Source organism: Chelonia mydas, chromosome 2 (genome assembly GCF_015237465.2).
Source record: "Chelonia mydas isolate rCheMyd1 chromosome 2, rCheMyd1.pri.v2, whole genome shotgun sequence".
NCBI lineage: Eukaryota > Metazoa > Chordata > Testudines > Cheloniidae > Chelonia > Chelonia mydas.
In genome coordinates, this window is record NC_057850.1 from 158,818,759 (window position 1) to 158,845,111 (window position 26,353).

Sequence of the window (26,353 nt, forward strand, 5' to 3'; positions counted from 1 at the left end):
CTGAAATGTTACTGCTGGTTACTCACACTGGATTCAGGAGGAGCGCAAGATCCAGTGTTGGTAAGAATAGGCACAGCAGGTTGCAGGCTCTGGTAGTCCAGCTAAAACCCAAACAGTAAATTGGTACTTACTCCTAATATTTGGAAAACATTGGCAGCATGTTCTGGGAATACTCATATTTGATTCCTTGTGCACTGAACAGTGTTCTTCTTTGCTTCCCCACTGGGAACAGTGGTCTTAAAGTATCTTTGACATTTTTTAAAATGCATGATAGACAAAGGAATAAACCAGTGCTTTAATGCTGCTTGATTACCAATGCCCTAGAATTTGTTTGAACTGACATTTTTAATTGTTGACAGCTGTATGGCTGATCAGCTTCTCAAACTTTATCTTAAATAAGCATGGCTGTCACACCTTCTTATTCCTTAAACCCAAACCCAAAATAACAATACAGCTTCTGGCTGGTTAACAGACTTTCAAATTATCCACAAAAATGTGAGTCACATTTCAAAACTTAATTGCACCAGTCCCCTTCTCCTACATACCACTCATCCATTCCTCAAAAAAAAATTATTAAATATATATATATATATATATATATATATATATATATATATATATATATAAAATCCTAACTAGGATTGGCCCTAATACTATCTCACAAGTGTTCCAGAAGCACTTCCATAAAAAGAACATCTGCAAAAATAAGCTTGTGTGTGTCACAGACACTGAAGAATTGTTGCTCATTACAGAGAAATCTCTATGCTACATATCACCTTTTGCACCCAGCTGGCAATGTTCAGCCTCATCTTTTAGATGTGGTTAGCCTGATTGTCCCCTCATTTGCACTGGTGTAAATTGGAAGTAACTCCATGAAAATCCACTAAGTCGTATTGGTGTCAAAATCGAGTGATGGGAGAATCAGGCCTAGAGTGTTTCTCTCAATGTTTTAATTTCATCGTCCCACAAATTCTAAATCACTGAGCTTCTCTACCATTCCCTTTACATCTATTTTTTACTTTTTCCCCCAGGGCGGTGAGGGTAGGGGTGGTTAGAACCATGGGCAGGCCTTTGCCAGTATTCTATGTGGTAGGCACCTAGCGCATAGCATGGTCACCCACATATATTTTTGTATATATTTCAAGAAATAAATAAAAGTGTGAGCTCTTATTTCAGCAGATGAAGATTCAGGCAAATAGAGTACTATAATATTTAAGACCTGGTATAAATCAACATTGCTCCATTTAAGGTAATGGGCCTACATCAGCTGAGAATCAGGCACTTAATGATTTAGTGACAACCTACTGCCTTTTCCTCAGTTCTTAATTTTTTTCCTTCTCTCCAACAAATCTTATCATTTTAACATTTTGTTCAGTGGCACGGGGAATTGGAGGAGGGGGAATACAGTAGATCTATTGCAGTGTTCAGCAGTGTATTTTGTTTTTCATTGTGTCAATGGGCACTGCTCTTCTGCAGGCATTAGTTCACTGGACAGTTTCCCCAGTGACACTGTGTGTGGAAGCAACAATAGCAGCCAAGGTAATAACAGCATTAGCAGCAGAAGAAACAGCAGCAACAAAATAGTTTCCTAACTGTGTTTTGGTCACTGTTGCAGAGCATGTAGAGTCTGTATGAGTAGTATCTACAATACAGTCTGTGGCCATTATCTTTCACTTTTGTGTTTTAACTCTTTTCATTATGTTAGACAGCTTTGTTGCAGGCAAGTAGTATTTACCGATAGGTGGGGGTCAAACTTCAATGAGATGTATCACACACAAACTCTCTCTCTCTCTCTCTCTCTCTCTCTCTCTAGCAAATTGCAAAAACAAAGTGTGTCAGACACAGTTTGTGAATGAAATGGTCAAATGAAAAAGGGAAAAAACCCAACACCCTGTGCATGGTGCGGAGAGAGATCCTCATATGTTCTTCAAATGACATCCAACTTTCTAAACAACCAACTAGGATTAATTATTTTTATTATAGCTACTACTCACACCCAGAGGAGGGTATCTGATGTTAGCATTGCTATGCCTTGTGAATTATTTAGTCCAATGAAAAATCTCAGAGAATGACTAATTACTAAGATTGCAGTGTTTTAGAGCAGACCAGGGCTAAGCTTTCAGAGTGAATCGTGTAGGAAAGATTCCATCCGGGGGAAAAAAATTAATCCTGAAATAATTCCAAATAGCTGTGTTCTTTTGTCTTTCTTTCTCTTCTTTCAGTTCCCAGCCAGCTTGTTATGCCTCCCCAGCTAATATGAACTGGTAAAAGCCAGGACTTTCCACTCTCACCCCCATTAGCCATTTACAGGGGCTTACTTCTCTGTTAGCATAAGCAGATGCAACTCTATTGACTTCAGTAGTGTTTTATCCATTTAAGCCAACAGAGAATTTGGCCCATTCATTTTACATTGTAACCGTTGTGAAGGGAGTGGGTTTTTCTATCAGAGAAAGGAAGTTCCCTGTTTCACATCCAAAACCAGGCAAAAATGCTGTGTATTTGTCAGGTAACAAATGGGATGGTTTCTGAAGCAAGGAAACCCCATCTGTTTTCTAAGAGCGTTCTATCACATGCCCTGCCATTTCCAATGTCCCGGTGCAATGCACCAGACTGAGCAGCAATGAGAAGTAATTTGGATGAACAGACAAACAAAACTGCATGACCTATGTGGATTCTTCCCAGTGGTTAATTAGCAGTTGTACCAGACATGTGGAACTGAATTATTTGCTCTATGCTCCCTCTGCTAAGGAGATTTCTCAGAGGCTCCCCCATGAAATTTATCATGTTTGGCTCTGGATGCGAGGCAACCCATAGAGGTTAAAGCATTTTTAAATGACTAAAAATTAAGCGATAGGCTTAAGAACGTACATGGCAATATCTATAGCTAGTTAGGTAGATGGATCGCTAAATGTGGTATGTACATATATAGGACAGATCTAAATATAGGTGTGTGTTGGTAAATAGTACTGTAGTCACAGAAAGGATGAGATGAATTTCTGAGCATGGGAAGGTATTTCAAAATGAACATTTCCATTTTCAGCTCTACTATGACCCCAACATACTGAGCTGACTTTAGGGGAGGCAACTACCCAGCGCTCAGCCCACAGAACAAAGCAACTAATATTACTCTCCACGCTTGCCTCAGAAAAGTAATCCTCTTATATGACTCAACCCTGTAAGGTGCTGAGCGCTTTGGCCCACATCCAGCATGTGCTTAACTTTAAAGCATGTGAATACGCTCATTGACTTCAGTGAGACTACTCAGGTGCTTAAAGTTAAACATGTGCTTATGTGTTTAATGGGATCTGGTCACAGTGCTCACCACCTGTCAGGACTGAGCCCTGTAATTACTAGAACATTTAGAAAATTAGATGAATTCCTGGCTCACTGAAGTTAACGGGAGTATTGTCATTGACCTCAATAGGACTAGGATTGCCCCCAGGGTGCCCAAAGCCTGGAATAGGCATATATACAAAATAAATTAAACTGGGTTTTTCAAAGAACACTAAGGAAGTTAGCAACTTAACTCCTTTCCTTTCCTTTGAAAATCCCAGCCTAACAAAGTTTTGTCATCAAAATTTACTTTAAGGTAGAACTTGGAACAAAAATAATCTCACCCCAGATACAGCTTTATAATACAATGTATAGACAGTTCTATCAATTTTTTTAATTACTATCTACCATTCTGCTTTGCTTTAGTCAAAATGAATGGTATACAGTCATTTAAAGCAGGTATAATCAAATGTGATGGGCTGGTCATATAGCGAGGCTCACTGACAATCAATGGACTGCAGCTGTCACTGAGTGGTACCCAGGGGAACTGAAATGACCACTCAGCCAACCTCCATAGAGATAGGAAGATTTTATTGTGAAAAGGCATGGCCACACATGGGGAAGGAAGGCCAAGATAAGAGAAGAATGGAAGACGTGTTGTGATCATCTCAATCTATATGAGTGCTGAAGGTGATCAAGGTATACCATTCAAGTAGAAAAATATGATTCCCTGGACCACACTTTATTTAATAGAAAAGAGTGTGTAGAAGTGTTTGGAGTCTGTCACATCACTCCTTGATTGAGAGAGGTGTTTATTCTCCTCTGTTGCTCATTCTTGTTTTCTCATATCATTATTGCTCCTTGCATCACAAGTGAGAACAATGGGAGCTGAAGGCATTTAGCACTTTGCAGATTGAGGTTCACATTTACTGAGTATCAACTAATAATTTCACAGTTTATTCTGTTATTTGAGACTAACTAAAAATAATTGTTGTTATCAGAAAAATAATTGTTGTTGAATATGCAAGTCCTTTTAAGTAAAAAAAATATTAAAGATTATGGTATGTAAAGATATCTAATTGTAATAGATAGTAGATAGCCTATTACCTACACATTATCTTATTGATGGAATTATTAAATAGATCTAGAAAAGGTTAAGGAAAACAAAACCAATGGTGCTCTTTATTATTTTTAAAAAAAGAAAAGGAGTACTTGTGGAACCTTAGAGACTAACCAATTTATTTGAGCATAAGCTCTTGTGAGCTACAGCGCCGATAAACTGAGCTGTAGCTCACGAAAGCTTATGCTCAAATAAATTGGTTAGTCTCTAAGGTGCCACAAGTACTCCTTTTCTTTTTTGCGAATACAGACTAACAGGCTGCTACTCTGAAACTTTTTATTATTTTAAACACCAAATACTTATGATCCTGATTTTCTGCAGTGCTGAGCACCCAAAGATATGTTGACTTGAGCTGGCACTGTGGATGCTCAACACTTCCAAAAATCATCCCCAAAGGGGTTCCCAGTGACACCAGTGAGAATTTTGCCAGTGACCTCAGTGAAGGCTGCAGGCTTTTTGTAGGCTGACTATATATAATATAGTCTATAATATATAGACAGTCTATATATGATAATATAGTCTATAATATATAGACAGAAAGAAAAAAATGTTGGTGAATATTCTATAACACTACAATCTGGGCATAAAAGTGTGTCTTGCATTCAAAGCTGGTAGATTCAGAACTACAGACTAAATAGACCCAAATGGCTGGGGGTGGGGGGGGTGCACATCCATTTACCAGAATCAATAGATTCCAATAATGTTATAATTTCCTCCCTTTGTCCTCCTACCTGGTACTGAAGTTTGCTGTGGGTCTTCCTGATTCAAGGAATTCAGTTGGTGCTACAAGATGCAAAGACCCATCTTCCCCTGCTTGCTCCCTCCCAGGTTACATACTGAACCCCAAGCCATCAAAGGAGTTGCTCCTCAGATATCTCTTTTCTAAGATGGCAGAAGGGTTACTAAGACGTAGCCAGTTCTGTGTTTGAATTAGTGAATCCTGAGAAGCACACAGGTTTCCTAGGATTCTGAGAAATCTGAATTTAAGCAGTCAGAATTTGGGCCTGAAATGATTTCTTTATCTGTAGCTGTGGCCTCTTTGTGATCTGTCAGCCCAGACTCAATGAGAAAAAACAGAGCTGCAGGTAATGGTTTTGAATGTTGTCCCAGATTTTTGGAATGGGAGTAGTATCTGGGATGCACACATTTTCAGTGGGTCAGCCATACTGGTGTAAATCTAGAATGACTCTACAGATGTCCGTGATGTTACCCTGGATTTACAGCAATGAAACGACAAATCTGGCCCAGTCCCCTCTAGTTCATTTGGCTCCCCTTTGCATAGGACCACTGTTCCCTCTAAGCTGTGCGCATGTATGCATGCACACAGATCCTAAACCCCATGCACATGGCGAAACACCGCGTGCACAAAAATTTGAACAGAAGCACAAAAATTTGAACAGAAGACATTTTTTGCACACACGGCCTGTCAAAAATTAGAGGGAATGTTGCATAGGACCAAATTAATTTCACAGTTTGCCCCTAGAAAATTATACCATTACCTATATTTACAAGACCTTGTGATATATGAAATGTGTAGTATTACCTTTGGAATATGATACACTCTTATGAATTATGCAGAGAAAATGTCTGTCACTCCACCTACATAAGACATTTTTCTGAATATATGCATATTAGGCTGTCATATTAGTCAGACTGCTGTTATGCCGTGATGGCAAACTTCATTTGCAGCAGCCCAGGCATATGAAATCAAAGGGTCAAACTATGACAGCTCTGACTTTTGCTTCCCTGTTTTGTTTTTATTTTAAAATAGAACTTAATACTTCTTCAGTTTTGTTTTGTTTTTTTTGGTGTGGAATACATGTTTTTGTTCTTTCTGGTGCACACTCTCTCTGTCTATTCTGTATCTGTTTCTATAACTAGAATACTTTGCAAGTCTATATAGCATTTTTATTTAAACATTTCACAGTGATGTGTGGACTTTTATGAATTAAGATTCACAACATCCTGTGAGGTAAATAACAGATATACAAGAGCCACAGAGATATATTAAAGCCCATAAACTATACATACAGAATAAGCCATCAAAAAGTTATCATTTACCAACCATTGCTATACAGTTCCCTCACAGTTACCACAAATATTCTTTCTCCTGAGTATAGTGGGAAATTATGGTAACCTCGGGTACTTTAAAATGGTAATAGCTGGCAAATGTTTTTTTTTTATGTTAACGACTGCCCTTGGGTTGAGAAATTATTCTCTAGTGGTACTTTTTAGATCTCTATTGCCAACTGAAAACTGACACTTAAAAGAATGTTGGGTGAACATGAGCAGTGAAAGAGTTCAACAGAGTGATGCCTACCTTTCCAATATAAATTGTACGGCGAAAACATCATACAATCAGAAGGAACTGATCTTGCCTACCTCATAGCTATACCCTGCAAAATATATAGATTTAAAATTTCCTAATTCCCAAGTCTCTTTCCTGTAATTATAGGACCCAGATTTCTTTGCAATGTGCTGATCAATGCAATGAGAAAATTTAATGTTGGTCATAAGGTAATACAACCCCAACTCTAATACTGGACTAAATTCTGACACACTGGGTGAAACCTTATTCTGCAAGCAGTCCCACTGATGTCAAGGTACTACTCAACAAAAGTAAAGATATCCCAGTCTACCCCATTGTATGAAATATAATCACAAACATTTGAATTATGCAGGTATATTTTAATTTTTAACAATGTTTCCATTCCCTAGGATAGGTTCCTTCACTGCATAAAATTGAATGAAACACGAAAATGTCTGTCTCCTGCTAGTTTCTGTATTTGAGCACTACGTTGAAATATGGGAAAAGAGATTGATTTTCTTTTGAACCACATAAGGAAATTAGGGCAGACACATGTTGATTAATTACATTAGTAAGAAAGATCATACACAATGTGCCTGCCTATGACTACTATCTCTGTTCTGCCATTCTGATGTCCCAAAACTGGATGCTTCTTCTTCCTCAGTTGGAATCACTAGACATGTGGGCCAAATTCTCCACTGCCTGATACCTTCTGTAGGCATTTACACCTCTGTAAAATGAATTCAAAGTGGGTCTAAAATATCACCAAATCAGATTGAAAGTAAAAATTAAGCCCCCAGTCTTCTCAATATGAGGAAAATCAATCTTGAGCCTCAAAAGTTAAACTATTGGTGCAGACTCCACTGTCAGTTACATTATGGCATTTGACTGTTGATTAGGAGAAATCAACATACAATATATTGAGTCAAAATCAGTACTAGTGAAAGTCAGTTTTCCTCAGTAGGTGAATTTGGCTTTGTGAATGGAGCATGAAACTTTGCTTCATCAGAAACCACACATGAATGTAAGAGATTAAATTACTAATACTTTATTCTTAGGACTGTCTGTACTTGGCCTACAATAAATATCATTTTGAGAAAATGTTGAAGCATGAAGATAAGCATATGTCTTGCCCTCTCAGAGCTATGACTGAATGTTATTTTGATTTTGGAATGCCTGTAACAATCAATGAGAGGTTTGCATCCAGATCACTGGCAGGACACAGCCCTTATAAGGCAAAATGTTGGATAAATTATTGAATTAGTGAATCTTTTATACCTGTAATGCTACCAGAATAGTTTAATGGACTACCTGCTGCGTCCAAATTCTGGTCAAGGTGCTTAAGTATGTGTCTACCTTTAAGCTTCTAACTAGTCCCATTGACTTAAGTAGAATTACTCACAGATATTGCTGTTCGAGGATTTCAGGTTCTTATCTGAAGGAAATTCTGTGATTTTGAAATTAGTTTTGTTTTGAATGAAAACAAAGGATTTCTAAAATTCCTGTGACATGAAATTTACAGGAAAAAATGCAATCATGTCAAGAAGGTTGAGGGGAGATATGATTGCTTTCTATAAATATATCAGAGGGATAAATACCGGAGAGGGAGAGGAATTATTTAAGGTCAGTACCAATGTGGACACAAGAACAAATGGATATAAACTGGTCATTGGGAAGTTTAGACTTGAAATTAGACGAAGGTTTCTAACCATCAGAGGAGTGAAGTTTTGGAATAGCCTTCAAAGGGAAGCAGTGGGGGCAAAAGATCTATCTGGCTTTAAGATTAAACTTGATAAGTTTATGGAGGAGATGGTATGATGGAATAACGTGATTTTGGTAATTAATTGATCTTTAAATATTCATGGTAAATAGGCTTAATGGCCTGTGATGAGATGTTAGATGGGGTGGGATCTGAGTTACCCAGGAAAGAATTTTCTGTAGTATCTGGCTGGTGAATCTTGCCCATATGCTCAGGGTTTAGCTGATTGCCATATCTGGGGTTGGGAAGGAATTTTCCTCCAGGGCAAATTGGAAGAGGCCTTGGAGGTTTTTTGCCTTCCTCTGTAGCATGGGGCACGGGTCACTTGCTGGAGGATTCTCTGGTCCTTGAAGTCCTTAAACCACGATTTGAGGACTTCAATAGCTCAGACATAGATGAGAGGTTTTTCGAAGGAGTGGGTGGGTGAGATTCTGTGGCCTGCGTTGTGCAGGAGGTTGGACTAGATGATCATAATGGTCCCTTCTGACCTTAGTATCTATGAAAACACTTTGTTTCAATAAAATTGAAACATTGCATTTCAATTTTGACATTTTTAGATTACATATATATATATATATATATATATATATATATATATATACACACATACATATTTACAATATAAACGAAAATAAATTTCCAAACAAAAGGTCATTTTGACATGAAAAATCAAAACATTCCATTCCAAAAATGTCACAGTGGATTGTATTGACTTATCAAAATACTCCCCCCACCCCCATTTTATTTCCCAAAAGGGAATTTCTTTGGAAATCAACACATTTCCGTAGGAAGTTTCTGTTTCAATTAAATGACATTTTCTGATGGCAAAACATTCAATTGGAAAATTTTTGAGCAGCTCTTTTTACATGCTTAAAGTTAGGCACATGCTTAAGTGCCTTGCTCAACTGCATTCTCTTTTGGTAAATTGGAAGTAACCCAGAGAATCATAGGAATGTAGGACTGAAAGGGACTTCAATAGTTCATCTAGTCCAGTACCTTGCAAAGAGGCAGGAGTAAGTATTACTAAGAACCATCCCTAACAGGTGTTTGTCTAACATGTTCTTAAAAACCTCCAGTGATAGAGATTCCACAAACTGCCTAGGTAATTTGTTCCAGTGTTAACTACTCCTACACTTAGGAAATGTTTCCTAATGTCTAATCTAAATCCCCTTTGCTGCAATTTAAGCCCATTACTTCTTGTCCTGTCCTCAGTGGTTAAAAAAGAACAATTTATCACCCACCTATTTATAACAAACTTTTACATACTTAAAAACTGTTATGTCCCTTCTCGGTCTTCTCTTTTCCAGACTAAACAAATCCTGTTTTTCATCTTTCTTCATAAGTCATGTTTTCTAGACTTTTAATTGTTTTCTTACTCTTCTCTGGACTTTCTCCAGTGTTTCCACATCTTTCCCAAAGTGTGATGCCCAGAATTAGACACAGTACTTCATCTGAGGCTTTATCAGTGCTGAATATAGAGGGAAAATTACTTCTGGTGTCTTGCTTACAACACTGCCAGTAATATATCCCAGAATTATGTTCACCTTTTTTTTTTACATCTTTGACTCATATTTAGTTTGTGATTCACTATACCCCACAGATCCTTTTCTGCAGTACTCCTTCCTAGGCAGTCATTTCCCATTTTGTGTTTGGGCAATTAATTATTCCTTCCTAAATGTCGTGCATTGCATTTGTCCTTATTGAGTTTCATCCTATTAATTTCAGACAATTTCTCTAGTTTGGCAAGGTCATTTTGAATTCTAGTCCTGTCATCCAAAGCACTTGCAACCCCTCCCGTCTTGGCATTATCTGCAAACTTTATAAGTGTACTCTCTATGCTATTATCAAAATTGTTTATGAAGATACTGAATAGAACCAGACCCAGAACAGATCCCTGTGGGACCCCACTCAATATATCCTTCCAGCTTGACTGTGAACCATTGATAACTATTCTCTAAGAATGTTTTTTCCAACCAGTAGTACATCCATGTGTTGTAGGTTTGTGTAGGCTATATTTCCCTAGTTAGTTTAAGAAAAGGTCATGTGAGATAATATCAGAAGCTTTAACTTGCACAGCTGACTTTTCAAAACTTTTTTTTTGGTCGTTTTGCATTTCCAAAGAGCTTGTATTGATCATTTGTGTGTTCTATTTCTTCATTTCCTCACTCTCACCATCACTATCATGTAACAGTGGAGAGTCACACTGTTGTGTAATTGTAGCATTCACCATTGTATATTAGATGGCAAACACTCACTCCAGTGTAGGTTATTCATAACTTCCATATAAAACAGAGGTTTATTTCTGTGTGACAGAAAATGAGGCATTACCATGTTAGTGTCTTCAGTCTGACGACTGACAAATGGCAAATACATATTCTCTGTGCAACCATTCCTAAAGCATAAACAGTGCAACATTTTCAACAGCATTTATGTGACTTAGGAGTCTAAGTCCCATTTTCAGAAATGAGATAGGCACTAGGGCCCAAATCCTCAAACATCCGTAGGCACCTAACTCCCACAGATTTCAATGGAAGTTAGGTGTTAAATATGTTTGAGGATCTGGGTTTAGACGCCTAAGTCCCATTGACTTCCAATGAGATTAAGGCTCCTAAGCCTCTTACACATTTTTGAAAATGTTTCCCATAATATTTAGTTTCAATTACTTATTCTTAGCATATATATGTATATATTGGGCACCAACCTTTCCCTATCACAGTGATCCCGTCTGGGTTAACCTCATGTTGCACGCTGGTTAGCAAGACATTGAAATGCTCAAAATGCTTACCATACCTGATTGTGGACTCTGTTTTGGGATTTTAGCTGCTGCTTCGGGGCTGGTGGTAGAGCGCAGACGCTGATTGGAAGAGTTATGGACGCTACTGGGAACAGCTGCTGAGATGTTCTTGCGAGGTTTCATATCTTGCAGCCACATTGGGGATGCTTCAAAGGCCTGCATTCGCCGAGAGTGGCTGTTAGCATTGACTTTGAGAAATGCCTGAGCCTTGTATTCCTGAAGGTCTCCATAGTTGGCATCTGTCACCCTGCACTCATACAAGCCTTCATCCTTTTTCCTCACTTTTGAAATCTGCAGCTTGTGGGAGATGTCATTCCCTTGTACTTTCACTGTCTGCAAATTTTCCAGGAACAAAAAATATCAGACATTACCATTCTCATATTCTTTCTCTATGAAGAATACACTGACATACAGAATGCAGCTATCCTAAGAGGATGTCTGCAGTTAGACAAATGGGGCTGGCCTGTGCCAGCTGATTTGGGCTTACAGGACTCATACTGCAGGCCTGTTTAATTGCAGCATAGACTTCTGGGCTCAGGCTGGAGCCCAGGCTCTAGGACCTGCAAGGTGGAAGGGTCCCAGGGCTCAGGTTGCAGCCTGATCCTGGAAGTCTACACTTCAATTAAACAGCCCTGAAACCCAAGCCCTGCGACCCTGAATCAACTGGCAGAGGCCGGCTGGAAGTGTCTAACTGCCATATAACATACCCTAAAAGACCATGGGCCAAACCAATGTGGTGTAATTTTTCTTATTTCAGTGAAGTTACACCAAAGATGAATTTTGCTTTCTGTAGGCATATGGACAACTGGTGACTTAATTACAAATCTGCTTAGATGGTATGCTCTGAAATGTTAATTGGCCTCAGACAAACAGCCCAGTCTCCTATGCTCTTTAATTAATTCTTTCAGATCATGAGCATTCTTAATGAGCTTTCTTGCATGAAACTGCTGATAGTGTATTTCTTTGGTTAAACCTTTCCAATTAGATAACTTTATTGAATCATTGAGATTTTGAACCACTGCATTAACAGCCTTATTGAAGATGTTTGCCAATGTTTACATTTCTTTAACACTTTATTAGGCTATCTTGTAGTCTTCCTTGTTTTAAAAAGTACCACTTGACATTAAATGTGTCTCCTTCAGGTTTGTGCAAGGCTTTATGCATTCATTTGTTAACAGTAATGATGAGGCATCTGGTGACATGTAGCCAATTTCCCCCCTTTTATTTATAGAAGCATGTGCTTATTAAAATATTGTGACAGTGATCTGACAATAGAAAATTGCTCATACTCTGTGTTATGTTGTGAGGCATCAGCTAATACCAAGACATGCAATGTAACCTTTGCTATCCTAAGGCAGCATAACGCATTTTTCACCTTGTGTAATTAATTTAAAAGCACAAATTGTTTATTTTTGAAGACATAACAAGACATTGCAATTTACGCATAAGTGAAAGGTACCAAGAAACACTAGCAAAAGTAGCAGATTTTTCCCCCCCTGTACGCTTCTTTCCATATAGTCATTTATATTTAAGTGTATATTACTTTATATCTGTGATTCCAGAACACTTTGTCATTTATGGATTACCCTAACAGGAAGCCAGTTTGAGGGTTCATCATCATTGAAAGCTATGAGTTTTAGGGAGTGCCCTTAATTCTGCTGCCTATATCTGTTATATAAATTCAGGTGCAAATGTAGCTTCATTTCATGTAAATACAGAAGATTAAAGGCAATATGCAGTAGAGAAACATTCGGATAATGAAGATGTGACAGATCTTGGAAAAGGAAAAGTATTACACTGCAATCAGGTATGTGTTATTTATGATTATGCAACATAATGTTCCTGACAGCTTGACATATCATAGTCCCCATTTTGGCAAAGCCCTTATCCAACCTGCTGTGTAACTTGTGGATACATGACAGCAGCAAGAAATGTGATAAACTTTTAAGCATACAATGTTATTGTTTCCAACACTCCATATGAATTATTTTATATGGCAAACTGTACTCACGGTATAAAGTAAATGTTTCAAGCATAATGTAATCAACATTAAATCCACAGAAAGTGCTGGATAGTTAAACTTAATCAGTAACAATATAACACCTATACTGATCCAGTTATAAAAAAAAAACAATAAAAAGAAATGGAAAGGGCAGTCAGCATGTAAACTGTCTCTGTGGGCCAAATTCTGCCTTCATGAATCCCCATGCAACATCAGCAAAGTCAATGGTGTTGTAGAGAAGTAATTGAGTGCAGAATTTGTTTTCTCTTTAGCCATTTCTAAATTTTAAAATGCAAAGAGAGCATGCTTAATTATATAGTGTTCCTCTTCCAAATTATATATTCAGAGATTCTAAGCCCAGAAGGGGCCACTGCAATCACCTAGTCTGACCTCATGTATAACACAAGCAACAGAACGTCTCCAAAATATTTCCTATAGCAGATCTTTTAGTAAAACATCCAATCTTGATTTTAAAATTACCAGTGATGGAGAATCTACCATGACTCTTGGTAATATGCTCTAATGGTTAATTACTTTCACCATTAAAAATGTACACCTTATTCCAGTTTGAATGTGTCTATCTTCAACTTCTGACTATTGGATTGCGTTATACCTTTCACTGCTAGATTGAAGAGCCCATTATTGAATATGTGTTCCCCATACATGACTTATAGACTCAAAGGTACTGGAACTAGGGATGCTGGGGGTGCCTGGCTTGAAGTGGTTTCTATTATATAGAGAGTTTACAGTTTGGTTCAATGGCTCTCAGCACCCCCACTATAAAAATTGTTCCAGCACACCTGTATAGACTGTAATCAAGTCACCCTTTAATACTCTCTTTGTTAAACTAGACGGATTGAGCTCCTTGAGTCTATCACTATAAGGCATGTTTTCTAATGCCTTAATCACTCTCGTTACTTTCCTCTGAACCCTCTCCAATTTATCAACATCCTTTTTGAATTATGGGCACCAGAACTGGAGAAAGGATTCCAGCACCAGTTTCAGCAGTGCCAAATACAGAGCTAAAATAACCTCTGAATTCCTACTCAAGATTCCCCTGTGTATATATCCCAGGATCACATTAGCTCTTTTGGTCACTGTGTCACACTGGCAGCTCGTGTTCTACTGATTATCCACCACAACCACGACATCTTTTTCAGAGTCACTGCTTCCCAGGATAGAGTTCCCCATCCTGTATGTATGGCCTGCATTCTGTGTTCCCAGTTGTATCTGTTTACATTTAGCCATATTACAATGCATATTGTTTGCTTGTGCCCAGTTTAACCCATGATCTAGATCATTCTGAAAAAGAGACCTGTTCTCTTCATTATTTATCATTCCCACAGTTTTTGTGTCATCTGCAAACTTTACAGTGATGATGTTATGTTTTCTTCTAGGTCATTGATAAAGACATTATATAGCATAGAGTCAAGAAGCAATCTCTGTGGGACCCCACTGGAAACAGACCCACTCATTATGGTTCCTTTTTGAAAACGATCAGTTAGGTAGTTTTTTAATACATTTAATGTGTGCTGTATATTTTATATTCTAGTTTTTTTTATCAAATGTTTCGTGGTACCAAGTCAAACACCTTACAAACATTTATGTATTTTATATCAACACTATTACCTTTGTCAACAAAACTTGTAATCTCACACAAACATAAAAAAAAAGATATCCAGGTAGACAGGATCTATTTTCCATAAATCCATGTCAATTTGTATTAATTACTTCACCCTCCTTTAGTTCTTCATTAATCAAGACCCTTAACAGCCATTCCATTAGCTTTCCAGTGATCTATGTCAGGATGACAGGCCTATGATTACCCAGTTCATCCTATTTACCCTTTCTAAAAATTGGCCCAACATCAGCTTTCTTCTAGTCTTCTGGAACTTCCCTGGTTCTCCAAGACTTATTGAAAATCAAGATTAGCAGACCAGTGAGCTCCTCAGTCAGCCCTTTTAAAATTCTTGGATGCAAGTTATCTGGATCTGCTGATTTTAAAATGTCTAACTTAGTAGCTTCTATTAAATATCCTTCAGAGATACTAGTGGAATGGAAAAAGTGTTGTCATCACCATATGATGAGACTGAATCATCTGTTTTTCCCCAAATACAGATGAGAAATATTTATTGAACAATTGCATCATTATTGATAATTCTAGCATTTCCGTCCAGTAATGGAACAGTACTATTGTCAGAATTCTTTTTATTCCTAATACATTGAAAAAACTCCTTATTGTTTTTAACTCTGCTGGCCATAGATTTCACCTAATGTCCTTTGGCTTCCCCCTTACCAATTTTCTTCAGTTCCTAACTTCTGATTTATATTCTTGACTATCAACTTCTCCTTTCTTCCATTTGTTATATTTTGTTTCTTTTATTTGTTATAGTTGTCTTCATTTCCCATTAAAACAGGTAGGGTTTTTGTTGTTGTTGTTTGTTGTTTTTAACCACCACATTCTTCTTCAGTTGTGGGATTGTGGCTTTTGACGCATCTAGTTAGGTATACTTAAATTATTCCCAATTATCATCACATTTTTCTGATTAAATTCTTTCTCCCAGCTGATTTGGTTCATAATTGTTTTCAGTTTTGTGAAACTGGCTATATTAAAGCACTATATATATATATATATATATATGTTAATGGTAGCTTAAGTACAAGTCATCATGACTTGATCACATTTAAAATGTGCAAGAAGAATTACGTTCGGACCAGCAAACAAATAAATAAATAAATAAATATTAGTTCTGTGATCAGTTCCTCTTTATCTGTTAGGTAAAGCTATAATATATAATTTCCCTATATTGGCTTATTTAGGACATTGTCATCTATAATGTTTAGAAATTCCAGTGATGGCTTATGCTGGAGTTCTCATGCTGCCAGTCACTCAAATTGAAGTCCCCCATGATCAACTTTTTTTCCTACGTATTATTGATAAGGAGATGGTCATCCTGTTGCATAATGTGAATTAGTAGTCTGTAGCAGACAACAGCTCATGTCCCACATTGTGCTTTATCTGTTAGGACATTGATCACCAGAAATGGTGAGATTCAGCATTGTTAAAAACCCAGCCCCTACATGTTACTGTCTCTTGATAAGGATTTATCAAATACAGTTCACGGTTTATTCTCCATTTGGTACGGATACATTCCATTAATGCTAATAGGAATTCTATTCAGGCATCCAAGAAAAAGTAGTCTTCTTTTATAGTCAGTAGATTTAGAATGCCAAAGTAATGTAGACAACATTTTTATTACAAATATAAAATATCATTACACAAGCCTATGAATATATTGGGCTGTATAATAGAATGGCCAGGCTTTAATTATCGACACATATAATAAGAGACAAGTATAATGTGAAAGGCCTGAACTGTAACAAAGATGAGCCAAATCCTGTAGTTCTTATTCAGTCAACATTTCTATGGACTTTGGTGGGAGTTTTGAATGAGTATGTTCTGAGTAATTAATGAGTTTATTGTTAATGGTTGTATTTCTATTGCAATAGTGCACAAAGGTCCAAATCAGGGGTCCATCAATCCTCACCGGAACATACGGTCCATTCCATGAAGGGCTTACAGGGTAAGGTGACAAGCAACATAGGAAATGTGAGTGAGGGGGCTGTGGTCAAAATACGTACAGTGTTTGATATAATGTATATACATTAAAATGTCTCTTCAACTATAGCCAACTGCCCTTCAACCTACCATTAATTAGTTGGCTAATTACATGTAGGCACCAGAGAAGAAGGGAGTGAAGGCTTTAACATACATGATTATCTTATATTGCTGATTAATGTGGTTGTTGCTGATTTAGGGCCAGATTGTGCCTGTGTCGGGCTGCACTGCCCCGGTGAGAGTTCAAGATGGATTCTGTCTGAGAGGCAAAATCCCTCTGGAGATCATGTGAGATGTGTACACTGCAGTATTTGTTAAGAATGAACAATGGTCCTATCTCCTTAAATCTCTGGGGCATTGGAAGGGAGAAGTCCCTCAGCTCCTCTGAGTGCAGGGACAGCAAAAGAGGGGAAAAGCTACTGTGCCCTCCCCTCCCTGCTATCAGGTCTGGTAGCAAGGAGGGGAGGGCACATAATTGTGTAAAAACTTTAATCTCCAAATGGGAGATAGAGTCCAATCCTGCAGGCTTGGCACAGAGAGAGCATACCCAATAAAATCAATAGAGGTATTGACACAGGAAGAACTGCATCCTGACTCTTCTCAGGTCAGATGCCCTCTCAGCAGCATCAATGTCTGTTCTCTGCCAGCTTTAACTAATTTCTGAAATCACCCATTTAAATAGCTACATATTCAGCTGAAGGGATATGCCATTTCTGGGCAAACTTTCAGCATTTATTCCTCATTTAGAATTCTGGGACTGCATCAAGCTCCCCAGGGGTCAATCCCACAGGAGGGGTTAATTAGGGGTGGGACTCTGTGCCAGGTGAGAATAACCTTGTGGAGTTGCTCCATTTGCAGAGTGGAAGAGGGCATAGTGGGCTTTTCTCCTGTTGAATAAGCCAGAGGGTGCACCCATCAATTTAATGGATCCCCAGATGGCCAGGGCCAGCCAAAGGAAATCCATGTACTTCTGTCAGCCCTGCATCCCCTCCATTTTGTCCTGTCACCATGACTCCAATGAACTGTGGTAACAGGGCTCCCCCAGCACCATCATAAAAGGAGGAGAGGGGGAGCGATCTTGCCGCCAAGAGGAGATTCCAAAGCAGAGCTTGTACAGTCCCAGGATTTCTGGGAGGAGGGGGGTGATTTGCATGGCACTGGTACAGGGACCTCCAGCCTTCACCACTACCCAAAGTGTGCCTAAACCACTGCCCACCTTCAGCATGCTCCATTCCCCCCTGGCAGATCCCAGCCCCATGGAGAGCCCTCTGCAGGGTCTTGGAAAGTAGGTCTGGGGTGAGGTGAAAAGGGGAGCAGTGCTCAGGAGGAAACTGATCCAGCTTTCCTTGCAGGATGAGGAATATTTGGGGCAAGCATGCCCTGGACCCTTATTTTGCTTTTGTTGAGGAAATCTGTACCAATGCAGTTTAATGAACCCATCGGGGCTGTATTGTTTCTGTGATAATGTGTACAGGGCTAGGAAAGCATCTTTTCTGAGTCTCTCTCATCCTGTAACCAGCCTCGGGGGGGGGGGGGGGGGGGGGGGGGGGGGGGGGGGGGGGGGGGGGGGGGGGGGGGGGGGGGGGGGGGGGGGGGGGGGGGGGGGGGGGGGGGGACAGAGAAACTAAAGTAAACTCCATGACTGTGATTAGTTGGTTGCCCACAGGCTTTTGGGTGCATGTTAAATTGATGGCAAATGTAAAGTAATGAACTATGTAGGAATGCTCTCTCTCTATTTTTTTTCCCCCCCAAATACTTACGCTTATCTTTGTTCCGTCATTGTCCAAGTCTCTCTCTGGTAAGAGCTCCACCTATTGGGAAAGGATGACAGTTGTAAGGAGCTGTTGCCGTGCAGTGCTGGGCTACTGGCCCTTGTGCAAAATAACCACTAACGCGAAGCAGATTGTATCAGCCAGCCTTTCCCCGAGAACACTTGCATGCTGAGTGTGCCACCTATAGGCAGAACCACATTGGGAGAGTTGAACAGACTGAATTTAGCTTCAATTCTATGCAAGTGCTATTGCGGCAGCCAGCATTATGGGATTGTGGCACACTGAAAAAAACACTGTATTGAAAAGGAGGACAGATACGTAGCGTCTTCTCGTAAGACTAAACTGTCACTCTCCATCCTATTACGATCAGGCTTCAGGACGGATCCTTAATATAAAACTCGTGTGGACGGCATAGGAGGATTAAAATGTTAGAGACAATGAATTTTTTTTCCAGTCCGATCTCAGGGAAAATGTTCAAGGCAAAGGGAGAGCTCCCTCTCCCCTTTCTTTACAAAAGTAAGGACTGAGCCCAGTGGATGCTTGTTTGGTTGTCCTGAAATCCTAAACTGATTCCAATTAGAAGGATGTTTAATCTTTTTCAGTGTAACTATCAACCAGAAACAACGCAAGGGGGGAAAAACCGAGGTTCTCCCCAGAAAACAGTCCTCGACGCTGGACTTGGAAGGCTACAATTATGGTTTGTTTGTTTGTTTTGAAGGTGTGCATCCCCAATAACGGCATCTCCCCTCCCCCCCCCCCCCCCCCCCGAATTAGACTTACAAATGCGAGTGCCCCAATGGCTAATAAGGGATTGTTGTAGTATCTTGACCTTGGGGAAATACAGTCCTGCAAGCAGCAACTGTATTAACATATGCGTTGTTTGAAGAGAGAATCAGGCTTGAGAAATCCATGTCGCTTTCCTAAAATGTGAAGCTGAGCTAGGGGAGTGGCAGGCACCGAAGATCCCATCCCCTGGGGTGGGCATTTCTCCCTGCAGCCTGCTGGGTTAGTTCATGGGTAGCATTAAGCCTTAGGCGAAATCCACTTCCTCCCTACCCCCCCTCCCCGCCCCTTTTGGCGTGCTTGGGTGGATTGCCCGCTTGGAGGGGGAGGGGGAAGCCCAGTGGAGGCGCATCTGTACCTGAGTGCCCGTCACCTCGCCTCCAGCCTCCTGCTCCTCGGCTGCTCGCAGAAACCACCACTGGATCTCGAGGTACACGGAGGCTGAGCCGCTCTGGAAAGCGCACGACATCTCCACGTTCTGCCCTTCAGTGGCTGTGACATTTCGGGGGAACTCGGTGAATTTTGCTGCAAAACAAACGCAAACAGCTTATTGGGATCTCCCGCTCCTTCTTCTCTCCTCTTCCCGCTCTCCTCACCCCCCATTTTCGTCTGTTTTTTTTTTTTTCATGTTCTCTTTCTCGCTACCTTTTCCCCTCCCTGTTTCCTTGTCCATTTGCTCATTGCCTCATTTAGTCTCCCTTTCTATGTATCGTTCCCATTTCTCTGTTCCACATCTTTTCTCACTCCCTTTCCCCATCTCTTTTCTCCTTCTCTCTCCCCCCCCCCCCCCTTCTCCTTCCCTCCCCGCTTTGTCTCACACATTTACATATTTTCCCCAATCCGCACAACTCCCGCTCTTGTACTCAAGTCCGGCTAATGTACCCCCTCTGATCGCTCCCCTGGGTTAAGAAAGTTACATATAATTAGATCCAAAATCCCTGGGTGGGACGCAGTACTTCACCAAACACACTGAGGGATTTCAGTGAAAGGCAATTTGGAAAATCAGCACCCCTCATGGATTGCATTTGCTAGGTGAGGGTATACCTTGTGAATGATTAAACACTATGGGGTTAACTGAAATAGATATTCAGAATGTGTAATGTGCTAAGAGGTGGGTTATGATCACGCATCAAAATGCACGTTTCAAACACATTAACTGAGTCACGTATTCTTTTATGATAATTCATGCTCGCACAATGAAACGAATAAACAGTGATTCTTATCATTCTTCATCCTAGCAGACTCACTTTCCAAAGCGAACAAACATCCCACCTCTTTAAATATGACTACTCCCATCTTACAACACCATTCTACGGTTGAGCAAAATTCCTACAAATGTACACAATGCAAGACACCAATGTTTCTTAAAAGTCACCATCGAGCCTCCCTATATTTTCCTTGGGCTCGTGTGTAGGTCATTTAAAAATTGAGCAAACTTGATGCTAAATCTTGTAGACGCCACCCTGGCCAGAGAAAGAAAAATATATAAATAAGCCTTCTGGTTCAAATCTAAGAAACACTGGACAGGCACAGACCCATTGCTCAAAGAATTCAACAGTCAGTTATCCAGTCCCAAGCTGTGTGTTGTTATAGGCTGACAAAGCTTAGAAGGAAATATTTGCAGTGTTCCCCTTTATCCCTAATGCGTCCAAGCTCGTTATTTGAAGTTTATTTGTGGGGTGATTTGGAAATATACTGAACCACCTTTTGCTTTCTAAACACTTGTACTATGAAATAGAGGCATAATAAAGCTGCTATTTCTTTTATTTTGCAGTGCCTCCCCCCCGCCCCCCGACATTATTTTTAGTCAGTGCTAGCTATTCAGCTAGTTAACGGGCAAAGGGACTCTTCATTCTGCATGCACAGGGATGGAAAGAAGTTCTCCTCCCTGGTCAGTGCTAAACAAAAAAATATCAAGACGGGAGTTGCCTGTGCAGAAATGATGCAGCGTTCAGCGGGCAGCCTGAGACGCTCTGTCCTAGGTGCTGAAATGATCACTGCAGCCCTCAAAGTCCCAAGCAACTGGATTCTGCAGAGCTGGGGCTGCTTGGAATGCGAGACGCCCTTTTCAGTGGGGTCTTCAAAGAAGTCGATCTTTTTTGAGATCTATACATAGCCACTAAAGGGAAACAAAGGGCTGAGACTGAGGAACACGGAAAAGAGTGGAAAGGGAGCCAGATCCTATATAGGTTGCAATATTTAATGGATGCACACGATTTAGCCATCTTATATTATGTGTGCATGTAATAGTTATGTATGTCTGGGTGGGTATTCGCCGTAAGCATATATAGACACACAGCCCAAGCACGCGTATGTATGCATTCATTACAAATATACACACAGCATTTTCGTCTGTCTGTTTCTCATTTTTCCTCCTTGCAATCTAGGATAAGCAGTCGGTTTAATTCTCACGAGGGGTAAACTTCTCCCCTCTTTTGCTGCTTGTTTGTAATTTCTAAGGCTTGGAATCTATATTTCCCTCTGCATCTTTTTGGAAGCCCTGCTTCGGATTTTAGGGAGTACACACACGCACACACATTTGACAAAGCGCGATCTTACCTTGGGTAGAAAGTCCTTGTTGAATATACAAAACGGAAAAGAAAACGCATCCAACATAAGCCAGAAAGATCCCCATCATTCCAAAGCGAAGCAAAAGTCACATCAGGGTAACAAAAACCAAAGGTGCCCTCAAAGAAAGGAATCACACACTCGCGCACACACACAAATTTACAAAAAGGCTCTCAGCTGTAGCCCTGGCTGCGACACTGCGAGCATTCTGCTACTCAGTGGAATCTTTTCTTTGGGAAGAGAGGGTATTGCAATACACTGAGGGTTCAGATCAGCTGGCTCGGGCGCTGTGATGCTTGAAGTCCAGACCCAGACTAAAAAAAAAAAAAAAAAAAAAGAATCGTTGAAAAGTGGGTATCAGCTGCCTTCTCTGCCTTTTTTTTTTTCAGCTACCTGGCAGCTCCGTCCAACGTCAGCTCCAGCTGCTCAGGATTGCGTGATGATGACTGCCCTCCCTAAACGCTGATCCGGCTTAGGAAGTGGGGAGTTTGGAAAAGGGGAGGGGAAGAAGGGAGAGGAGCCTACCGTGCTTGCATTGCTTCAACTTTTCCCTCTAATGGCTACGATGATGCCTTTAACCCTTCACGCCTTCTGGGTTCTCTATACCTTTCTACCTGCTGTTACTTGGGCGGGGTAACATGCTGGATGAAGCCGATTTTTGCGTATGATTGTGGAACCCAGGAGCCTTTATTGCACTGATACAATCTCCAGTCTGGCATCGGTCAAAGACCAAGAGGGCAATGCAGTGGTTTGTTTCTTAGTGTGTCTCTCTCTCTCTCTCTCTCTCTCTCTCTCTCTCTCTCTCTCTCTAATGTAGCTTACGGGAAAACAGTTAAATATTATGAGTATGCTGTTGAACTTCTTGTTCACTGCCCCAAATAACTATGATCACCTAATCTTTTTATTTCAAAATGTTGATCAGCTTTTTTTTCCAAAATAGATTAACAGGATTTAAAAATAATCAGTTTATCATAGGATACAAGTATTTATATAAGATGTTAGGATATATATGGGGAAATACCTATACACACTTATACATGCGTATGTGTGATTTGCCCAGAAAAAAAATCATCAGACTTTGACACTTTGACAGTCTATTGATGTGCCATAGTTAAATTTATGTATCTATAGTACAGAGAAATTTTTATCTACATAAAAAATGTTTCCTTCCAGACTGTATTCATTGCACATTCCTTGTATCGACTGGGATTCATAGGACTATGATACCATATTGCAGTCAAGAGGCAACACTTGACTATAATAGGTGTTCCAAGACTCTTAAAAAGACCCCTCTGACCAAAATATCTGGCTGCCTATAGGAAAGGGCCATCCAGAAAGTATTCATTGCATTAAGGAAACACTAAATACCTTTGCATGGATATCAAAGACTACGAAAACAATCAGGATACGGAGTGGGTATATTACAAGTAGTCAGACTGCCAGATCGTTTATATCATTCATACATATCAGGTTTTTAACAAAAATCATTTACAGCCAGTTAGGAAAGAAATGTAGCCATACAGTTGCATTCTATCCATATGGACAAACTGTTTTCCCATTGAGTGAAACGTTGGGCAGGTCTGTCTTTTAAAACAATGGAAATGCAGCAGTTCCACAATGGTTAAGGAGCAACTTTGGCTTTACACACTGCACCAGTCTCTCACAGATAAAGTGATTATATCTACCTTAGACATTTGACAGAAGAAAAATAACTGTTTAGAACCTGACCATGGGACTAAAGTGTCTCCAACTTTAAAAGTGATCACTTTGATTTCACCTCAACGTTTATTTATTTTACAAATGTCAGACGTCCCCTCGTTATTTATGTAGCAGAAGGAGATATTTCCCCATGATAATGGTCTGTTCCACTGATGTCACCTTTTAAGTATAGCAATGGTTTTTAATAATAATAAAAAAGAGTACATTATAAATACTCAGAAATGACTGCAGATACAGCAAAAGTACTTAATTTGGAAGGGTTTATTTTGCTATAGAGGTTTAATTGTGCTTATGGAGGTCATGATAAATGTATCGAAAATCAGAGGAAAGCCAACAAAAAGAAGGAAGAGAAAAACAAGTTCTTAAACACCATGAGACTGAATTTTCAAAAGGAACTAGTGATTTTGAGCATCTCAGTTATTAAGTACCCAACATGAAACACCTTAAAGGGGCCTAATTTTTCAAAGGTGGGATCTCAGCATTTTGTGAAAAGTCAGACACCTTTCAGGTGTCTCAAGGAGAGCTGCAAAAATCCCTAGTCACCTTTGAAAATATAGGCCGACTGATTATATGCTTCAGTTTAACTACATACGTGTCATCAGTCATCAATGTAAATTACAAATTACACATACGTTATCAGCAGTCAAGTTGAATGCAAACTAGATTGAAAAAAAGATTCTATGCAGCATCACCTGGTTTGGAGGGAAAGAGGGAACCATAAATAGAGCAATCTTTTTCCAATCCAGACAAAATTTAATTTTTGCAATTTGCAATTCCACGTGAAAGCAAACAGATTTCTCAGAAAGGTCTTATAATAGCGGAAGTAACTAAAACTTGTGCTACCATGATAGCAAGGGGACTCTTTACTGAATATACAAAATAATGTCTATCCTTGTTAATTTTATAGCGAGCATACACTTATTAGAAAGTTGAAATAGGGAAAAGAATCCTAAAACTTGGACTATGGTCAGTATATTGCTTTATTCACACAATGAAATAGTGTTATATGATGTCATCAAATGTTGCTAGTAGAAATGATTACCTTTAAGCAGTTTCACATAGGAAAACAATTCCTTTTCTGCCTGTCTGAGTAAAATGCACTCTGATGTAGAGATGTTGCCCAGAGTCAACTGCATCATGTACATCCCACATTGGGGCTATAGGGAATTACTTGGACCAGATATGCTGGGAGTCTCTGCATTCCTCTTGTGCTGCAGAAAGGGTTTTTATGCTGACCCCTATAATATGGTGTGAAGGTCACTGATGGTGGCTTGTGGGAGGAGTTACGGAATTGATGTTTTTGCCAATAGAGTGGCTCTCAGACATGCATAAGTGGCAAGGAGGGGCTGTGGACACTCAGTGCATAGGCTGGAGCATCTGCACACAATAATGGACATTTTCAAAAGTGCTTAAGGATTTAGCAGCAGAAATTCCATTGATCTGGAACCGAATATTGCAGTTTCAGCCAATTTCTAATGGTCATTCATTATAATTATTGTTTAATATGTATATCACTGTAGCACCCATTCAGGATCAGTGTGTCCTTGTACGCTGTTCAAACACATAGAAAGATGGGTTCTCTAACCCAAGCAGCTTACAAGCACAAGAAATGCATACCTCTATTGATTGGTCTGAGTGACTTCAAGGTTCATATTGATTATGAATTTTCTAGGTGAATTATTGATCTCATTCAAAGTATGTCTTTATCTAGATCTATTGTTGGAGAAAATTGTCAGCTCCTTAAGAAGGGAAGGGCACCATCATCTCTTAAAGAAACTGTCATTAGGTTCCTCCTCAAGAAACCATTTCTTGACGTGCAAAATCTTACTTATTGATCTGTCTCAGATTTCTCATTTCTGAGGAAAGTTATCAATAAAATTGTGGGAAAGTCAACTTTAATAACATCTAGTTTTCTTTGATTCTAGCTGTGACACTGGAAGACCAGGTGCCAGCTTATGCTAAGGTTCCAGGCCTTACTGAACACTGACAAATGCATAGCTGGAAACCAGTCTGGCTCACCCTAATGTCTGTATCCCATACTATATGTTTGCTCTGTAATTATAAAAAAAATGTTTGCTAAGGGCTTGTCTACATTTACAGCACTGCAGTAAAGCAGCTGCACCAGTGGTAGTGCTTAGATGCTGCCTATGTCCTCGGGAGAGCTTCTTCTATTGGCATAGGTACTCGACCTCCCCCAGAGATGGTAGCTATATCAACGGGAGAAGCCATCCCATTGACAAACTACTGTCTACACTAGGGGTTAGGTCAGTATAACTACATTGCCCAGGGGTGTGGATTTCCCAAACTGCAGAGCGATGTAGTTATACCGACATAAGTTTGTAATGTAGACCAAGCCTAAGACTGTAAATTCCCCACAGTCAGGGGAGAAGCATTATCAAGTGTGAAATACTTCACAAGAGGTATTATCTCCTGCCCATCAGGAAGGGCTATTGCATCCAAATGAGCCATTGTGGAACAAAGACTTTGTTGATTGCTTCGTCCACAGCACTGAAGAGGGTATATGCCCAAGCCTTTGTCCCATCACAGCTTGGACACTGTGGGAAAAGAATAAAAATGCCTGTTAAGAAGAACTTACGATTCCTTTGTTGCTTGACTTCTGAGGGGTGAGGATTTCT

General features: G+C 39.7%; 1 protein-coding gene across 5 annotated transcripts in view; it reads right to left on the bottom strand.

Moving 5' to 3' along the window:
- VSTM2A (V-set and transmembrane domain containing 2A) overlaps positions 1–22,791 on the bottom strand; it is a 39,170-nt gene extending 16,379 nt beyond the window's left edge. The window contains exons 1-4 of one of the 5 annotated variants that reach the window (XM_007060609.3): positions 21,990–22,555; positions 19,789–19,955; positions 18,636–18,686; positions 11,251–11,587 (exon numbers count right to left, since the gene is read on the bottom strand). In XM_007060609.3, coding sequence (XP_007060671.1) covers positions 11,251–11,587; positions 18,636–18,686; positions 19,789–19,955; positions 21,990–22,068 — 634 coding nt within the window. In that variant the 5' untranslated portion in view covers positions 22,069–22,555. Of the gene's footprint in view, positions 1–11,250; positions 11,588–18,635; positions 18,687–19,788; positions 19,956–20,075; positions 20,209–21,989 lie in introns of those variants that run through there. The other 4 variants (XM_007060608.3, XM_027823042.3, XM_043540434.1 and 1 more) reach the window with 4 other exon arrangements.
- Positions 22,792–26,353: the final 3,562 nt, after the last annotated feature.